Consider the following 19,539-nt stretch of genomic DNA (forward strand, 5'->3'; position numbering starts at 1 on the left):
GTCCCCTCAGAGCCTTCTCTTCTCCAGACTAACAACCCCAACTCTCTCAACCTGTCCTCACAGGAGAGGTGCTCCAGCCCTATGAGGACAGGCTTGAGAGAGTTGGGACTGTTCAGACTCCTCACAGCCTTTGCCCTGGGACAGAAATTCCCCACTCTCTCTGCAATGAGAACATCACTCCACCTCTTTCATGGCTTACTTGTACGTTGCCTTAAGCTCCATCTCCTCCTTGGGTGCTCAGGATGCAGAAGCTGTTCTACAGAAGCCTGCTGTCCTTCATTGGACCTTCACAGCCCCCTGGAGCCTGCAGCCTGTGTGTCCTCCAGACCCGCACCCACCACTGGCTGGTGCAACGTTTGTTTTGTAACACCAGCTAGGGTCTGTGACCTATGAGAGGACTTTTTGCTGCTCTCTAGATGTTGCCACATCCCATCAGGGATTATTTTGACAGAGATTTGGCAGTGAGTTTAGAAGAGGCCGATGGCACTTCACTGCTGCTGTGGTGGAAGGCACCAGAAGAACGAGTCCACTTGGATCTTTAGCTGCCTTGGTTCTGCTTGCATAACAAGGTTTTTAGGTTTCAGCATGACAGTTTGAAACCTGACATGGACCACAGAAAGAGAATCTTCTCTGTTAAGCACAAACATCAGCTGTTGCTGTGCTGTTAGTTGTCCGTTTGGGGATTGTCATACGGTTCTCACGGGGGGGTTCTGTAAGAGGCACTGTAAGTGCCGTGCCCCCTGGGATAGCTTCTCCATGACTTCATTTATTTTAGGGACCACAAAAATGCCCTCCTTTCCAGGCATGCTGTGCCTGATGACGTGGCAAACACTCTGTGTTTCCACGCTGTTCTTGACAGTGGAGCTGTTGCCTGCCCCTGTTCTGACAGTGACATGCCCTAGTTCAGAGGAAGAGATAAAAGCACTCCTGCTAGCTGGGCAGGACAACCCGTGGGTGCCCTCACTTCCATGCAGCTCCCTGCTCGTTTGGGAGCTCATGGAGCTCTGTGCTGACATCTTGATCATGTGCCTCAGCAAAGCACAGCGAGCAGGGGGAAAGCTGCCTGAAGTGGCTCACACTGAGCTGCTGCACTGCACAAGGGCTGCATCTCCCATGGCTGCAGGACAGGCTGCAAGGCTATTTCTTGCTTGGTTGTTTTTTCTCACACAAAGCAAAAGCTGCAGAGCTTCAGTCTTGAGCAGAAGGATTGATAAAATGCATGTGGTGAAGGACAGGTGGCAGCAAGGCAGTGAGCAGCAAAGATGGGCTCCTGCTTTCATAGAGTCAGTCAGGATTGGAAGGAACCACAAGGATCATAGAAGGTTGGAAGAGACCTCAAGGATCATCTAGTTCCAAACCTCCCTGCCATGGGCAAGGACAGCTCACACTAGATCAGGCTGGCCAGAGCCTCATCCAGCCTGGCCTTAAACACCTCCAGGGATGAGGCTTCCACCACCTGCCTGGGCAACCCATCCCAGGGTCTCACCACCCTCATGGTGAAGAACTTCTTCCTAACATCCACTCTGAATCTACCCATTTCCAGCTTTGTTCCATTCCCCACAGTCCTATCACTACCTGACAGCCTAAAAAGTCCCTCCCCAGCTCTCTTGTAGGCCCCCTTAAGATACTGAAAGGCCACAATAATCATTTTGATGTGTTCCTTCTGAGCAAGGCCTTCTTTGCCACACCTATCCTGGCTTGTTCTTTTGTAGCTGCTGGGATTTGCCTATCAAGGGAGAGGAGAAGGAGGAGGAAGGCTGCAGCTTGGGTTATTTCAGGTCTGCAGGAAATAATTTCTATGTGCTTTTCAAATGTGGAATGTTTCAGTTCCATGAGAAGGAAACCAGAGGCTCTGTGGTGTTGTGTTGAAGAGCTCAAATGGCAGTAAAGGGAAGACAGGAGCAGGCTGGGGAACTGAGCAAACGTGCTGCATGGACTAAAACCTCCTTCACTTTGACTTAACAGTTTGGCAGAGGAGGAGATCATTTTTTTTTCCCCTTTGTTTCCATTTCAGCCCAGCTTAAAAGCAGGTGGCAGCAACTGAGTGACATGCTGAGGAAAAAGGTCCTGGGAGAGGACATCAGCAGGAGAAGGATTCAATTCAGAACCCAGCATGACAGAACTGCCCTGACACTTGATCAGATCTGCCTTTTTTGTAGTGTGGGAGGCATTAAGAGGAGGTGTCACTTTTGCCAGCTTGCTGAAGATGCAGTGAGACAGGACATGTAGGTATGGATTGCTCCAGTCTGGCTAGTCAGAGCTGCTGGATCACCTTGACACATCTCTTGGGTTTTGACTGCAGCCCTGGCACAGGTCTGTCAGCTGTAATTAGTGCTCTAGCAGAGGTAGCTGGCCCTCAGTTAAGGCTCGGTGGGTAGGATTGCTGGTCAGGTTGGTTTTTAGCCCTCTGCCTAAACCAGCCTGGTAGCTTCTTCAAGTGCAAAGTTAGTTTGGAGTGGAGGCCTGGCTTTTGTATGCCTTGGAGCTCAGGGAAAGCAGGTGCTGCAGAGTGTGAGTGGCAGGTCTTGTTTTGACAGTGTGCTGCTCTGGGGCTTGGGCAGGACGTGAAAAGAGCTGAGGTGTGGCCTCCTGCACTCGGGCACCTTTCTTTGTGAGGAGGATTTATTTTCCTCTGTGTTTTGCCCAGCTGTGCTTCCACACTTTTCTGGTGTATGAGCAAGCAAGCAAGCAGCAAACACAGTTACGTTACCCCCTCAGACTCTAGCACTGGGCTTTGCTGTAGCACAGGGCTTCTGGCTTGTTTAGAAGGAACAGATCCATCCTAAAGCAGGCATTTTTAAGAGCAGAATCTTGGGGTAAGCAGGTGGAGTTAGGTTGGGCTGCCCAGCAGCTTCCTGGGAATGCCTGGAGTTCCAAACCCCTTAATAACTGGGTGTAGTCTGAGTTGGTGACACAGAGGCTGACCTGTTTAGGAGGACAAGCTTTCGTCCCCCTGGCTCTTGCTGACTAGGGAGCAGAGGCCTGTCCTGGCATGGGACTGCAGCTTGTCTGCAGATTCCTTGGGTGGCTTTCTGGGAAGGGGTCCGAGTCCTTCCCAGAGGTTTGTCCTGGTGTGCCTGAGCAGCAGTTTGGAAGGAGTGACTGAGGTGCTGGATGACATGCTTACAGTGAAGCTTCTTGTGGTCACCTGGTGTCACCAGGCTTTCTGGATGTGGCCACCTGAGGGAATGGAACTGGCAATAGGTGTTTGATTCCATCCAGGGATGGCTCTGTGGGATTGCAAAATGTGTGTCAAGAGCAGTCCTTCTCACCTGATCTAATGCTCAGGGGGACAAACAGTGTGTAAGAGCAGCTGGCAATCTGTCACTAAAGAAAAGTGATTCTTTCCTTTCAGTTCAGATTCTGAAATCATTGGCTATGCCTTGGACACTCTCTACAACATCATCTCGAATGACCTGGAAGAGGAGGAGCAAGGTAAGCATTTGGTAGCTGTAGCTGGATGAGCTGTGGGCTGCTTTCCTTGGTGGATTCATTCAAGTGATGACCTGTCATGCTCTGACTGATGCCCAGACTTGCTTTGCTATGGAGCAGCTGTGGTGACAGTGCTCCAAGTCTTGTTGTGTGCAGCTGACCTTCCACTTGTCCCTTGCTGCAGGTTGTTCTGTGGAAAGCCACTTCTCTTCATGTTTGCCAGTCAGGCCTTGGCTTGATCACTCTTTACACTGGCAATCTGAGCTGGCTTTCCAGGGCTCTAGGGGAAAACATTAACAGCAAATCCAGAGCCTTGAGCATATCCATGCTGCTTTTGGGGAAAGAAGATGAAAATCCATCAGACCAGCTTGTCCAAAAAGCATCAGAGCTTTTAGGCAGGCATGAATACAGTGTGAGCAGAAGGTTACACTTAAAGTGGCTGAATGTCTGTGAGTTTATCACACCCTGCATTTACCAGGGCTCTCAAGAGTCCCTCTGGTCCTTTCCCAGCCCTTGTATCTCATTTTTCAGTTTCCATTACATGTGGTGAGTGCAGATGCTCCTGTGGATGGGCAGAGTGGGAGATGATGCTGCCCCTGGAGTTGAAAAGGCTCTTGGCTGCAGTATTTGCCCCAAGATCTCTCTTCAGAGGCTTCTTAGGTGGTAAATAACCTGACAGAAAGTAGGTGAGGGTTCTCCAGCAGGAGCAGAGTTCTGCCAGCCTGCTGGCATTATGCTGTGCAGTGTGGCCTCTCCTGGGGCCTCCTGCTGTGACCTGTCTTGTCTCACTTAGCTGCAGGAGAATTGCAAGCTGAAATCCTTCAGTGCTGTGTTCTTGCCATCTCTTACACTGTTGCCTCTATCCTTGTTCATGCAGTTGCCTGATCTTGAGTTTTTGACCAAGATCAGAGTTCCACAGCTGCTGGGGAGTCCATGTTCACAGCAGTGGCTGGGATTATGGACTTCAGTGTTAGAGCACTCTGTCAGGAAAAGCAAGGAACTGACAGACCTGAGTGCTTTGTGAACTCCCTGGTGTTGTAAGATTGCAGGGTGGTGGAGTTCAGCCCCTCCTCCAGGACCACCCAAAGCAGGAACTGCTGCTGTGGAATGGCTGCAGAAAGCCTGGGGTTGTGCTGCTGTTGGTTGTGCTGCTGTGGAAGCTGTTCACCTTGTAAAACTTTCTCTTGTTTCTTTTCCCTTTATCTGCACTGACAGATGATTCTGAAGGTAAAAAACCTTTACTTATATCAATACAGCACTTTGCTTTAGGCCTAGCTGCTACTCACACCTGTAACAGTCCCTGCAGCTTAAAAAGGACACTGTGTCAACTTGCATTGAAGCCTCCTGAAAGCTTTCTGCTGGCTGCTCTCCATGTTTGCTCCAGAGCTGATATTTGGTTTCTCATGTAATTTGGGCATGCTGAATGCCAACAGGTCTCCAGAGACTGCAATAAGGATCAAATCTTGTTTAGGATGCCATGCCAGTGTGCAGCTGCAGAGCTGGCAGGGCTTTAATGGGCAGCAGCCTACAAGCAGTTTCTGTTCTCAGGAAGCCCTGAAGCTCAGCACAAACATGCTGCACATGAGCATCCTGCAGTGTCTCTTTTAAGCAATGCATGTTTGCAGAGTCTTCCCTGCTACCACTAACACTGTGTGCCTCCTTTTTTCAGCTGGCTTTGTCAAAATGCACTTCATCTCCTCAGTTGAAGATGACTTCTAGTTTGCTGTGCTGCTCGGTAGTGACTTGCTAAGAGCTAACCTAACAGATGGAAGTTGTTTCTCTTTCTCTGAGCCCTGTGAATGTGCAGACTTGTAAAGAGTGGTTATGAGTAGAGGCTGTTTGCATGGTCTGTGGTATGTCCACAGAAGTAGAAGATGCAGTTTGACTTTGCCTGTTTCTGTCTGGCTCCTCTCTCTTTGAAATCTGGTAAAAGAAATACTGATAGGAAAACTAAAGATCAACCTCTTTCCTTTAAGGGAGATCCTTACAAATGAGCTCTTACAAGCTGACACTTTGCAGTCAGCTGCCATTGCCAACAGGTGGATTGGGTCGACTGAATTAACTGTTTTCTTGGCACCAAATTTTCATGGTAGAGGCCTTGGGTTTCTTAGTTTTTGCCACACCCCTACAGGGTGCAGAGTTTGAGGATCAGATGTGGTCAGACTGGACATGAGGAGGAAGTTCTTCAGCATGAGCATGGTGAGAGCCTGGATTGGGTTGCCCAGGGAGGTGGTTCAGGCCCCATCCCTGGACGTGTTTAAGGCCAGGCTGGATGAGGCTGTGGGCAGCCTGCTCTAGGGTAGGGTGTCCCTGCCCACGGCAGGGAGGTTGGAACTAGATGATCCTTGTGGTCCCTTCTAACTCTGACTGATTCTATGATTCTGTGATTCTTTGACCCCTGTTGGAGCTGCTAATGGTTCATTAGGAGAACTCTTTGATAAGGCTGCAAATCCTGCACTTGAAGCAGGAGGAAAAATCCTGACTTTTGCCTTCACTCAACCCAATCAGACCTTTGAATCTGGTCAGAAATTCAGCAGCTTTACCAGGTATTGTCTGTGCTTTACGCTTCAGGCTGTGCCTGTGTGCCACAGTGCTGACGGTGCCTCTGCGTGGTTTGTAGGGTGACCCAATTCAGAGAGGGAACAGCGGTGTAGCTCCTCATGCTGGGCTTCCTGCACTGCTGAGAACACAGAGCAGGGCCTGGGCCCATGGCAGTGTGCTCTGTTTGGAGCTTATGGAGAGACAGCAGCAGAGCAGCAGCTGTCTAGGGGGTGTGTGGGGAGTGGGAGCTTTGTAGGCAGAAGGGTGCTTGGCTGGCAGTGGCCTGTGGCCTGCTCCCCTTGCTGCTGGTTTGTGTCCACTGGCTGTTGTGACAAGCCTTCTGGAAACAACCCAGCAAAGAAACAACCTCCCTTTTAAACCAGTTTCATATGCAGTGGCCACTGGTGTCCTGCACAACTGAATTCCTGCCCCTCTTGAGAGCTAAGCAGCTGAAAAGCCATGGTCTCAGACTGTGCTGGACTGGAATGAAATGGCTTCTCTTCCTGTCCAAATGAGAGCATGTTAAAAAGCTCCCTTTGAACAAGAGCTGCTCTCTATTTTCCAGCAGGAATCCCCTCACCAGAACCTGCCTGGGATTGTTTTGTGGCATAGCTCTACAAAGCTGTCCCTCAGCCTCGATGCCCTCTGCCTGTTTTCTCCTCTGTTATGGGCTGCTTCTGCCTTTGCTTTTGAGTTCATGCAGGAAATGGCTGTGTGAGATGAAATTTATAGGCTAACCCAGTTCCACATAACTGTGGAGTACATAACAGCCTGGCACTTCATTTCCCTCTGGAAGTAATTCACATTCCAAGCCTAAGAGGTTTTGTTGCTCACCTTTTTCAAACTCACTGTCTTGATGTTTAGATCCTTTCTACTGCCAAAGCAAGGCAAATAAGGAGATGTTGGAGCCATTTAACTTTGGATGGTTTCTGTCCCCCACTGCTCACTTCAAGGCCCTTGCTGTGAAATGTGCTTGGCTCTTGCACATCAGTGAATAGTCCTTAGAAGGAACTTCTCCACTGTGAATGTAGCCACTTGGAGGCTTGCTGCTGGTCCTCTGGAGGGTTCTATCTTTCGCTCGCTGAATTCTCTGCTCACTTCAGAGTGTGCCTGGTTATATCTGTAACAGGCAGCTGTGGGGGTGAGAACTGTGAATCTGGCTGGGTATCATCAATGGAAAGAGGATTCTTTAATGCTGAAAGGAGTTTGGTTAGCAGATTCTTGATTCCCTCTCCAAGTTAAGTTTAGAATGATGTGGGTGTCCTCTTTTGTGCAGAGCTTCTGTCGGTGTTTGTTCTGAGAAGAAATTCACATGAGAGCAATGGCTCTGAACCTTGGCCCTATTTAAGCAGGAATAAAAGTGGCAAGTGCCTCAAGTTCTCTAACTGGTTGTTTTTCACTGTTGCAGAAGAAAACTTACCAAAGCAAATTGATGATTTGGGAAGTCAGTTCACAGAGATCTTCATTAAACAGCAAGACAATGTCACGCTCCTGCTCAGCCTTGTGGAGGTGAGTAGCAGAACCCTGCTTGGCATGCTGAGGGACTTGTGCTGGGGAGGGAGGTGATCTGGAGGGATCTATAAGAGGGCTGCTTTGTCTTGCCCTCCTGAATTTCCAGGTAAGATGGGATGATCCCTGGAGAGTCAGACTGGTTGTTAGGGAGAAGAAACAGCTAGGAGAAGCTGGCCCAGGGAGCAAGAGGAAAGGAAACTGCTGGGAATTCTCCTGGCTGATAATGAAGAACAGAATAGGAGGTTGTTTGAATGCAGGCTACATGTTCTGATAGGATGAGTGAAGAAAAGAGCTGGGCAGGAGAAGGAATTCTTTACCTGCTTGGTGTCTAGAAAAGAAAGCTAAATACTGAGGAGGAATTTATTAACGTTCTCCTCTCTGGTTCTGCAGGAATTTGATTTCCATGTTCGCTGGCCTGGAGTGAAACTCCTCACATCTCTTCTAAAGCAGCAGGGACCTCAAGTGCAGCAGATAATTCTCGTCAGCCCAATGGGTCAGTGTTTGAGTTTATTGCTGATAACTTGAAGCTGGAAGCTCAGCAAACAGTACGGTGGGGGGTGGTGGTGGTGAGGGGAGTCTTCAGCAAGGTGTTTTCAAGACCTCCAGCATGAAAAAGCTGCCCCATTATTAATGCTTTTTGAATATGTGTTTCTTGCAGGTGTTTCCAGACTGATGGATTTACTAGCAGACTCTAGGGAGGTGATAAGAAATGATGTAAGTAGAGAGCAGAGAGCTCTTCATAAGTAATAACTCTCAGCTGAACTGCTCAGTGCTGCTGCAGAACTGGGGTTAGGTTAAATGAATGCATGGGAAGGTTGCTCCTTGGGAATATTGAGTTCCTCAGCTGAGTTGGGTGGCTCTTGGGTGCCTTGCCATCATTCACACAAAAGCACACTGCTGCTGTGCATTTCTTGCTCCTGAGCCTTGGGTGGGCTTTCCTTGGCCTGTCAGCTGGTCAGATTCACTCCAGCACATGTCTTGACTCATCAGGTGCCAAAATGCTCTAATTGCTACAGAAGAAATGAGGTGCTTTACAAATCACAGAATTAACCAGGTTGGAAAAGACCTTTGAGATCATTGAGTCCAACCTATCACCCAACACCTTCTAACTAACTAAACCATGGCACTAAGTGCCTCATCCAGCCTCCTTTTAAACACCTTCAGGGACGGTGACTGCACCACCTCCCAATGGCCAATCACTCCTTCTGTGAATAACTTCTTCCTAACATCCAGCCTCTTTTTTCTGTAGAGCCCCTTTGGGACACTCCTGTGCCTCTGTTTTGAGGGGCAGTGAGGCATGAGGAGCTGCTGTGTGGTGTCCATGATGGGGTTTGTTAGCTGTGCTGAGGCGCAGGGCACGCAGCTGTGGCCTGTAGTTGTGGCCAAGGATCGTGCTGCTGATTCAGCACTCTGTGACTGGTGAAAAGCCAGGCAGTTCTGTAAAGCTAAGCTTCATTTCTCCTCTCCCCACCTGTCAAGGGAGTCTTGTTGTTACAGCAGCTGACCAAGAGTAATGCAGCCATACAGAAGATTGTTGCCTTTGAAAATGCCTTCGAGAGACTTCTGGACATCATAACTGAGGAGGGAAACAGCGATGGAGGTACAGAAAAGCCTAAGACTTACTCACAGCCTTGTGCCCCTGCACAGACTGCTGGGTGACAGCATTTACAGGCCAATGTTAGTATGCACTTGGAGCTAGTCAGTGGGTAGGAGGATCAAAACACACAGCCTGGGTGTAACAGAAGGAGCAGAACCAGACTGAGCAAGCAGGCAGGGCCTTGGCACCTTCTGAAAGCTTATCCTGAGGAGTGAATTTCTGTGAGCATGTGTGCATGAGTTGGTGTGTGGCAGCTGGACTTAGGCCTCTTGAAGGGCAGTGTCAGAGATGTGTATGCAGCATTTGTCACTCACCGAGTTAAGCATCTGCATTCCTCCTGCAAGGTCCTTGGATGCTTGGAGTGCCTTGAAGTAGCAGCTCACTGAGCTCCTTCAGCCTCACTACTGACTTCAGCTTTCTGGTCAGCTCCTTGCTAAAGCATTTACCTGTTGTGGTGAGAAAAAATGGATAGAAAGAAGAGCAAACCTGAACTCTATTAGCAGCACATTATGAGTTTGCTACCAGTTGTAGCTTGCTTACAGGGTCAGTTTCAATAACAAGTGACCTTTCTCTGGGCTGCAGGAGCAGTTAATGCTGCTCTCCCAGCTGAATTACTCCAGGTATGTTGGCATGGAAGGATTAAGCAAAGCTGCTATTTTTAGGCAGCAGATAATTTTAGGGCACTTGGTCTGTAAATTCCTGAGTGCTAAGAGTTCCCTGCTCCCTCTCTTACATGTTCCTTCCCCTGCACATAGCCCTGCTGTGGGCTTGGTTGCCCAGCTGTGGGAAGGGGGAATGTGACAGCTGCTCTCCCTCTTTGTTCTCCCACTCCCAGGTCTGGCACTTGCCAGGGAGTTTGCACAAGTGCCAGGGACGAAGTCTTGATCCTTTCTGTTAAGTCCAGATTTGGAATCATCCCAGCAGACTGCCTTTACTTATGTTGTCTTCTGGACAGAGCTGCCTGGGGATTTGCTTCTCTCACAGTACAAAGCTGATGAGCATCTCTGGGGCTCTTTCAGTACAGATAAAACTTGAGGGGGGGGAAAATAACAGTGAAAAGGAAAAAGCTATTGTTGAGTAGAGTCCGAATTGGCTCATTCTAAGGGCTGTTTCTAGGACTGCTTCTCCACCAGAGTAACCCCCAAAGTCCCTCTGAAATGAGCTGAAGAGTGAAGGGCTGTGTCAGGCAGGAAGAACTGCTGCATTCCATCTGTGGTGCAGTTCCAGAGCAGCTTTGTTGTAGTGCTGGTGCAGAAGCAGCAGTGCAGCCTCTGGAGTAGGTACACTTCAGTACACAAGCTGTTGGTGAGCCTTGCTCTGAACTCCTTTCTGTTCTGACCCAATTAATTTCCCCCAAACTGTAGTCTTTGGAAGGAGGCTTTCTTTTCCCTTCAAACTTGTGGAAGAAACACCAGGATGGTTTCTGCAGGAATGTGCTGGGTCAGCATCCAGGTATTGAGCTGAGTGAGCTTTGGGTTTTTCCATGCAGGAGGTTTCAGTTCTTGGTCCAAATCTAATGCCTGTGAAGAGTCCAGCAGTGTGTGCTCTGTTCCGTAGTTAATGCAGAGAAGCTGACTGGTTTTCCATGTGTCATCCTCTCATTCATCTTGTGGGTTTTTGTCTCACCAGGAATAGTGGTGGAAGATTGTCTCCTCCTGTTACAAAACTTGCTGAAGAATAACAACTCCAACCAGAACTTCTTCAAGGAAGGTTCCTACATTCAGCGTATGAAGCCTTGGTTTGAGGTTGGAGATGACAACTGCGGGTGGTCTGCACAGAAAGTAACCAATCTTCATCTAATGCTGCAGGTAAAACACATCCTGGATGGCTCAGTGTCCATGCCAGCACTTCTTCAGCTCTCTTGCAGTGCAGAATCATGGAATGGTTTAGGTTGGAAGGGACCTCAAAGCTCAGGCAGTTCCAACCCCCTGCCATAGGCAGGGACACCTCCCACTGGAACAGGTCACTCAAGGCTTCATCCAACCTGGCCTTGAACACCTCCAGGGAGGTTGGGGAGCATAGAATCACCCAATGTGATCTTTGATCACATTGGGTGATTCTGTGTTCCACAACCTCCCTGGGCAACCTGTGCCAGTGTCTCGCCACCCTCACTGGATAGAACTTCTTCCTACAATCCAGTTTAAATCTCCCCTCTGCCAGTTTAAACCCATTTAAACAGCTCCAGGGAGGGAGCAGCCACAACCTCCCTGGGCAACCTGTGCCAGTGTCTCACCACCCTCCCTGTAAACAACTTCTTCCTAAGAAGAGGTGGAATGTCACAGCTGCGAAGCCTGGGCTGGCTTCAGCTCAGAGCTAGCTAACTGTCATCTCGACCTCCCTTTTCAGGAGCAATTCTGTTTTGTGGCTAAACTTGTTTTGTGTGTGCATTTTGGAAGCTCTCAGGCTCTCTTCACACAGCAGTGTTGCTTTGGTTGTAGCTGGTGCGGGTGCTGGTTTCTCCCACCAACCCTCCTGGTGCTACCAGCAGCTGTCAGAAGGCGATGTTCCACTGCGGCTTGTTGCAGCAGCTCTGCACCATCCTGATGGCCACGGGGGTTCCTGCTGACATCCTGACAGAAGTAAGAGGGAGCAAGCAAATGTAGGGATGGGGGCAAGCAGGACTCTGTAGGGGCAGCTGGCTGCTGCACAGACTACCTGATGTGATAAGATTTGCTAAGAGATCATTTCAGATGCCAGAGGTGTCAGCTCCTCACAGAAAGGAGCCAGGTCTGTTAGGTGATGCTCTGCAGCCAGAAAACAGTCAGACCTGCTTGGGTTTTGTATTGGGTTTCAGACTGTTCCAGGGTGGCAGAATTGATTCCTGTTTTTTCCCTGTTTTCAGGATGGTTTTCTGTTGTTTTTCCTCTCTTGAGAGAGTCTAGAAGTATTCTACCTCAGCAGGTTTTCAATGCTGAGGGATTTTTAGCTTCAGGAAAGCTGTCAGCAGTGCAGGATGAGGTTTTCCCTTGGTAAATGCTGTGCTTAGATTGAGTGTGGTTTGGTTCCTCTGGCACAGCTTCCAGTCCAGTGCTTTTCTGTCTTGGAAGTTTCACCTTTCAGCTCCTCACAAATGTGCCAGCCTCCCTGGCTGGCATAGCAAAGCTGCTGTGAGAGAGGAAATGGAGTTGGAGGCACTTGGCTATGGTAGAGCTGGCTGAGCTGTCCCTTACTCTTTGCTTCACAGCTGCCAGCTGTCTGGATTTCATCTGGAACAGTTTTACTGAATTAATCTTGGAATGTGTGTGTGGATGCTGAGCTGTCAGGGTGACCTGGGATCATTTTGTGAGTGTAGATTCTCCTGACACTAACTGTCCATTTCTGTATCCTTTCTGTAGACCATTAACACTGTCTCAGAGGTCATTCGAGGATGTCAGATGAATCAAGACTACTTTGCCTCTGTAAATGCACCTTCTAATCCACCAAGGTAGAGGAAGAAAAGTGTTTAGCTGGGCTGGATAATGAGCAAAGGATTGCTGGAATTCAGAGTCTGGGATTATGACACACACCCACAGCTTCAGGTTCAGGTTGGGAGTCTTAGGGAGTGAAGGTGTCAGGTGTGCTGGCACCTGAACTGATTGGACTTCTTCTGTGGCACCTGAAAAGGGAAGTGAGCCTTTGCAGAGGAGTTCCCAGATTGGGATGAGCTGCCACTGTCAGCCAGAGGATTTAGAGGCAAGCAAAGAGGTATTTGGAACTCAGACTGGGGAACAGCAAGTGTTAGCTTAATGGGATCTTAACATTTAGTTAGCAGAGGAGCACTACAGGCTGCCGGTAGCATGAGGAGGCATCTCCTGCAGTGTTCCTGAGGCTGGCATGGAGCAGCAGGGGTGGGAGGTGGAAATCTTGTGGAGGAACAGAGGCTCACTGCAGCCATCTGTGCTGAACCTGCTGTGGGGTTTTGTGTATGAAGACCAGAGGCTGTGCTTAGATGTTGGAAGTGGTGATAGATGGGGTAGGCAAAACTCTTTGCACTCTGTGTTGTGTATCTGTGGTTGTCTTCCTTCAAGGCCTCATCCTAACGTTTTCCCTCTTTCCTTTCCCAACAGGCCTGCCATTGTGGTGCTTCTGATGTCCATGGTGAATGAGAGGCAGCCTTTTGTGCTACGCTGTGCTGTCCTCTATTGCTTCCAGTGCTTTCTGTACAAAAACCAGAAGGGCCAGGGGGAGATTGTCTCCACGCTGCTGCCCTCCACCATCGATGGTAGGCAAGGCTGGCGCCGCCGCTTCGTGCAGCAGCTGTCATCAAGTGTCTGACCCAAGCAGGGTCTTGCTTAGCATTTCTCTCAAATGCCACTGGTTTAATTTCTCTGAGCTTTAAGTGGGTTTTGATGTCTTTTAATGTTGTCATGGCCTGTTCTAATCTCACTTGTACCTCTTGGCTGTTTCGGTAGCTACAGGTAACTCGGTCTCAGCTGGCCAGCTGCTCTGCGGGGGCCTCTTCTCCACAGACTCTCTGTCCAACTGGTGTGCTGCTGTGGCCCTGGCCCATGCCTTGCAGGAGAATGCCTCTCTGAAGGAACAGCTCCTGAGGGTTCAGCTGGCAACCAGCATTGGCAACCCACCGGTGTCGCTGCTGCAGCAGTGCACCAACATCCTCTCGCAGGTACGGCTCCCACCCAGCCTGCTCGGGAGGAAACTGGGGCTGCAAGGGCACTGCTGCCCCGTGGAGGGGCACTGCTGGAGGACATGGCTGCACACCTAACCAGAAAGAAGGTGCCCTGCCTTGCAGACTGGTTTTATGCCTCACTTGAAGCACTGTGTGCTGCGAGGGCAGGAGAGCAGCAAACCTGGCTTGCAGCGGTGACTGCTGCTCGGTGGTGTCTGCGCTCAGCAGGCAGAAGGCCCTAAAGCATCTAGACCTTAAACTTGGTTTAAAAGACAAGGCAAGCTGGCAGCACCCACAGGCACATTTTGTTGCTGAAGTGCTGCCTGGTTGGCTTTTAACCTGCAACTGCTAACTGGAGATGTCCTGAGGATACCAGGCTCTTGTGTAGAGATGGTTGCTGGGTTTGCTGGTCAAGGCCAAGAGCTTGTCCAACCACGACCTGTAAATGTTTGGCTTTGCAAATGGCAAATGAGTGGAGTTCACCTCCTAGGCCTACACTTCCTTTTGCCATGCCCTCTGTTATGCTTTCCTCAAGTGTTAAATTCTGGCAGCCATCAGCCTTTCCTGCAGTTATGGCAGAGTGCTGGAATTTGGGATGAATTCACCTGCCTTTATCTGCTCTGCACTCAGCACTCCCTACCCTTTTCCCATCACTTTTGTCTGAGGTAAACTGGAGCCAGGAAAAACTGCCTGAAGGGACTGCAAGTGTGGGGGGGCTGTGTCTGCAATGTGCTGCCCTGCAGGGCTGTGCAGTAATGTGTGTGTAACTTGCAGGGGGATAAGATCGACAGACGGGTACGTACCGACTGGCACAGCTTTGGCACCTCCTGGGGTCTTTAACTGCTTTTGACGTGTTTCCACTCACAGCTTCGTGTGGCAGTGGGGTCTGGGGATTCTCCTAGCGTAACCAAGCTTGCTCTGTGTCTGCAGGGCGTTCTCTGGGGGTGCTCCACAAAACTCTGGGATGAAGGTTGTGGGTAGCATGGGTGCTTTCTTGTCAGTGGGGAGGTTCTTCCACCTAACAGATAGCTCTTCCTGTTAGAAACGTGGGAACTGGTACAAGTGCTGTTTTCTGACTGGCCTGCAGCCAGCAGCTGGTACAATCTCAAATGGGAACATGGTGCTGATTTCCTGACTGCTACACTGCCCCCAGCTGTTTCACCTGCCTCCTGGCCTTCTTGTGCCTTCTACTTACCAGGGGTTTTAACCTTGGAGCTGCTAGTTGTGTCTAGCAGGGATCTTGTTACTAGCAAACAATCCCTGGAGTGAGCTGTATGACCTTCAGGCTGCTACTTAAAGCCCTCAGCTGGTTATCTGGGGCAGAAAAAAAACCCAATCCTGCAATATGGCTGCTGTGGGATTTCTGTTTTATTTACCACCTTGGTCACAGCTGTCCTGAAGGGGTTGTGCCCTTGGCAGCCCTGAGCTGTAGCACAGCAGCCATGGAGAGCTGCCATCTCTCACAGTAGGTACTACCAAATAGCTGTGCTGTTTTGCCAGAGTGGGTGTTCTGGGCTGAGTGGAAATCCTGAGACAGAGCAGGTTCCTCTGAGCTCAGAAGAGCAGGCAGTGCCTGAGGACAGATGTGGTTTGTGCCTGCTTCCAGCAGATGTGTGCTGCAAGCATGACTCTTGTGCCAATGTTGTCTTAAGAAGCTGAGGATGTGCCAATGGGCAAGGCTGCCAGCACCAGAGGTCATCCCTGGTGCGTGTGAGCTGGCTGATAGTGTTGGGACAGTCAGAGCCAGCTCCCTGCACATCCTCTCTTGCCTTTGTGGCTAACCCCACTATGTGCCAGTGACTGTCTGAAACGTGTCATTAGGCTCAGAAAGATGTCACCTGAGGAGCAGAGATATGGCAGTGGTGTGCTGCAGGGAGGTCATGGACTGCTGAGAGTGCAGGGTGAGGGGAGTGCATGGTGCTGATGTTGAAAGCTACATGAGCCAGTTCAGAGGAACAGAGAGAGCAAGAGGAGAGCAGAGTATGGTGGGCACTGGGCAACTCTCAGTGAGGTCTAGGTCAGTGGAAAGCAGCTGTGGCCTTCAGCTAGAAGGGGAGCAGTGAGGAAGGTGATGTGTGCTAACAGAGCAGAGAGCCAGGGTCACAGCCAGGCTGGAGACACACCTGGAGTAAAGGCTTGAGCTTGTAGTACTCACCGTGCAACACAACAGGCAGGTGCTGAGTGCTCTGCTGTGCCCACATTTCACTTGGGCCTCTGGAAGGGATGATGGTGAACAAGAGCCAGATGCTGCCTTTTGTGTGTGCAGCATTCGGGGTGGCTGTCGCAGCCTGGCTAGCTGTGCTCGGTGTTCTGCTTTAAGGAGGTGGTTTGATCTCAGTGTTGGTGATGCAGCACCTCAGAAGGAAGCCTTGGAAGCCAGGCTCTGCACAGCTTGCTGTTTCCTCCCAGAGTTGTTAGACTCAACTCCTGTCTGTCTTGTGGTCTGCAGCGGCAGTTGGGTAGCTGGAGGCCTACTAGAGAAGATCTTCTTGCCAGGCTGCTGCTCATTGGCTGTTCTGCTGAGCAGACTGGCTTAGTCACAGACCCCTGGGGATCCTCTAATGCTCAGCCACGCTAAGCCCCACACTGCCTTCAGCCCTAAAGCACAGGGGCTAGCAGTTCAGTGTCTCCTGCAGGCACTGTTGAGGAGGGCTTCACTGTTTTGCCACTGTCTCTTCCCTGTAACCACTTGTTCCAGTGTATTTTCTTCCTCCCCTTTTGAAGGTCTCCCAGCAGTTCTCTGTGCCTCATCTTGCCTTTGTGACTTGGCTGTAGCTTCTAGTTACTTTACCCAGTTTCTTAGGTGCTTGTGTGAAGCTCAGCTTTCCATGCGGGGAGGATTTCTCTTGGTTGCCTTCTGAAGGTTGACTGTTGGAAGAGATGCCGGTCGTAGCGCTGCTGTGTCCACACACAGTGCCTGCAGCAGAGACAAGGGGAGCAGAATTGAGAAGAGAGTCAGTTTGAAGGTGAAAGGTCATTTTCCCTCCTTAGCAAAAATAGTGCAGGTAGCATTCCCCTTGCAGGGTGAGTGGACACACTGGCTGAACCCAGAGCCACTCCTGTACTGTGCTTCTTGGCACTTTGTACTCAGCAGGGCAAGGCTTGGTGGTGCATCTCTCCTCCCAGGCAGTCCTCACTACACTTAAATTACACTTCTTGCCTTCTGAACAGGTAGTTGTTTGTGTGGTTCTTTATCTCACCCTAGCATTCATTAGAAATGCAGCACTAATCATAGAATGGTTTAGTTTGGAAGAGACCTCAAAGATCATCCAGTTCCAGAAAGAAACCAATCTTCATCTAATGCTGCAGGTAAAACACATCCTGGATGGCTCAGTGTCCATGCCAGCACTTCTTGAGCTCTCTTGCAGTGTAGAATCATGGAATGGTTTAGGTTGGAAGGGACCTCAAAGCTCAGCCAGTTCCACCCCCCTGCCGTAGGCAGGGACACCTCCCACTACAACAGGTCGCTCAAGGCCTCATCCAACCTGGCCCTGAACACCTCCAGGGAGGTTGTGGAGCACAGAATCACCCAATGTGATCAAAGATCACATTGGGTGATTCTGTGCTCCACAACCTCCCTAGGCAACCTGTGCCAGTGTCTCACCACCCTCACTGGATAGAACTTCTTCCTACAATCCAGTTTAAATCTCCCCTCTGCCAGTTTAAACCCATTCCTTCTCGTCCTGTCGTTACAAGACCTTGTCAATAGTCCCTCTCCAGCCCTCCTATAGCCCTCTTCAGATACTGGAAGGCCACTCCAAGGTCTCCTGGAAGCCTTCTCCTCTCCAGGCTGCAGAGCCCCAACTCTCATAGCCTGTATTCATGAGTTAGGATGTTACAGTGGTGTGGCTTTGTGGCGGGATGGGATGGCGCAGTGGTGTCACTCTGCAGGGTCACACCTGTGCTGCTTGTTTTGCTCTGGGGATGGTTCAGGCTGGGTTTAATTTTTGTGTCACCAAAGCACTAAAGCTGTGTGCTGTGTAACTAACGGGTGGGGCTCCTGAAAGATGTGCTTCTTGTTCTTCTGATGAGGAGACAAAAGTGTGTGAGCCTGCAATGGAGAACAGCTGCTGGGGGTGTTTTAGTCTTCCACTGCAGAAAGATAACTGCTTGGGGGGGGTTTACTCTTTCCAGGGCAGCAAAGTCCAGACCAGGGTTGGACTGCTGATGTTGCTCTGCACTTGGCTAAGCAACTGCTCAATTGCTGTCACCCACTTCCTCCACAACACAGCCAATATTCCCTTTGTATCCTTCACCTGCTTGCAGAGTAAACCCTGAGGTTACTTGTGTGGAGTGTTGATGTAGATCACACTGCAAGACACCTCCTGGGGCAGGAGCAACAGCTAGCATTTTGCTCAGAGATTGGCAGACTGGCTTGGATTGGAAGGGACCTTCAAGCTCATCCAATTCCAACCCCCTGCCATAGGCAGGGACACCTCCCACCAGCCCAGGTTGCTCAAGGCCTCATCCAGCCTGGCCTCAAACACCTCCAGGGAGGGTGCATCCGCAGCCTCCCTGGGCAACCTGTGCCAGTGTCTCCCCATCCTCACTGTCAGGGATTTCTTTGCAGTCAGTGCCCTGTGGATGCTGAGCTGTCCATAAGATGTGTGTTTAGTTAGAGTACAGTGGAAGGCTTCCTCATTCTGCCAGCCAAGTGCATTCCTCATTCTGACAAGCCCCGTGGTATTTTTAGTGTGCCTTGGCTTGTACCCTAGAGGAAGGAAGGAGGCTTCCTATTTATTGCTGTCCCTGCCTTTCAGGAAGAACTCTAACTTAAGACTAAAACTGTCACCTTATCTAAACTGTGTTGGAACAACTAAATCTCTTGGGTTCAGCATGAAGTTACTGAGGGGAGAGATTGCAGGGGAACCACAGATTACTCAAGTCCCTCAAAACCAGAGATAGCTTTGTGAGGGTTTCATCATTATTTCATCTGCTTCCTAATCGAGTGGTTTTGCATGAGTAAGTCACTGCCAAGTGGGAATTTGTAGAGAGGGGGGAGAATGTTACATGTGTTGTGCTTCTGAAGTACCTCAGCCTTAACAAGAGCTCCAGCTCACGGGGCAGATAGCTGAAAACCTCGGAGAGGAGGAGCAGCTCGTCCAAGGCCTCTGTGCACTGCTGCTTGGCATCTCCATCTACTACAATGACAACTCCCTTGAAAACTACAGGAAGTGAGTATGATGTGGGAAAGGGGCATGGGACAGGCTCGAGAGACTGCAGGGAGGGTTCTGTGGGGGGCTGATGATGGCTCAAGAGTCTGCTAACTGAGGCATTGAATGTTCTCTATGTATGTTCCTTACGGAATGAAGACTACGTGAGCCAGCTCTAGTTCTGCATAGCTCCTCCTGCCCTGTGTGCTCTTGGGTTGGGAAGAGATGCGAATGGCAGCTGAAAAACTGCCTCTGTAATGCAGAGCACCTAATGCAGTTAAGACTGGAGCCAGATAATCAGAGTTGTAAGTGCAAAGAGCCAGCTTGAGGGGAGAACGGGCTCGGTCTTGGCCAAGTGTCACACTGTGATTTGTCCTTTTGCAGAGAGAAGCTGAAGCAGCTGATTGAGAAGAGGATTGGCAGGGAGAACTTCATTGAGAAGCTTGGTTTCATTAGCAAACATGAACTGTATTCCAGAGCTGCTCAGAAGCCACAGCCTAGCTTTTCTAGCCCAGACCACATGATGTTTGACCATGAATTTACCAAGCTTGTAAAGGAGCTGGAAGGTGAGATGCTAACTGTCCTCTCTGCAGGGCTTGTGATGAGCTGCTGGGTGTGCAGTGTGATGGTTCTGGATGGAGTGTTCTGAGGGATGTTACACTAACAGCAGTGCAGACTGAGTTTCTAATGCCATGAGC

The 19,539-nt window shown here is 50.1% G+C and overlaps 1 protein-coding gene across 7 annotated transcripts in view; it reads left to right on the forward strand.

Annotated features, from left to right (window-relative positions):
• USO1 (USO1 vesicle transport factor) overlaps nt 1-19,539 on the forward strand; it is a 32,803-nt gene that overhangs the window by 3,847 nt on the left and 9,417 nt on the right. For 2 of the 7 annotated variants that reach the window (XM_064149657.1, XM_064149658.1), the window contains exons 4-18: nt 3,356-3,435; nt 4,648-4,659; nt 7,382-7,482; nt 7,876-7,978; nt 8,144-8,199; nt 8,965-9,085; nt 10,712-10,890; nt 11,521-11,661; nt 12,418-12,506; nt 13,129-13,283; nt 13,474-13,685; nt 14,463-14,483; nt 17,823-17,933; nt 18,744-18,862; nt 19,226-19,407. In XM_064149657.1, coding sequence (XP_064005727.1) covers nt 3,356-3,435; nt 4,648-4,659; nt 7,382-7,482; nt 7,876-7,978; nt 8,144-8,199; nt 8,965-9,085; nt 10,712-10,890; nt 11,521-11,661; nt 12,418-12,506; nt 13,129-13,283; nt 13,474-13,685; nt 14,463-14,483; nt 17,823-17,933; nt 18,744-18,862; nt 19,226-19,407 — 1,682 coding nt within the window. The remainder of the gene's footprint in view (nt 1-3,355; nt 3,436-4,647; nt 4,660-7,381; nt 7,483-7,875; nt 7,979-8,143; nt 8,200-8,964; nt 9,086-10,711; nt 10,891-11,520; nt 11,662-12,417; nt 12,507-13,128; nt 13,284-13,473; nt 13,686-14,462; nt 14,484-17,822; nt 17,934-18,743; nt 18,863-19,225; nt 19,408-19,539) is intronic. The other 5 variants (XM_064149659.1, XM_064149663.1, XM_064149660.1 and 2 more) reach the window with 4 other exon arrangements.

The sequence above is a fragment of the Pogoniulus pusillus genome, chromosome 10 (genome assembly GCF_015220805.1).
Source record: "Pogoniulus pusillus isolate bPogPus1 chromosome 10, bPogPus1.pri, whole genome shotgun sequence".
Taxonomy (NCBI): domain Eukaryota; kingdom Metazoa; phylum Chordata; class Aves; order Piciformes; family Lybiidae; genus Pogoniulus; species Pogoniulus pusillus.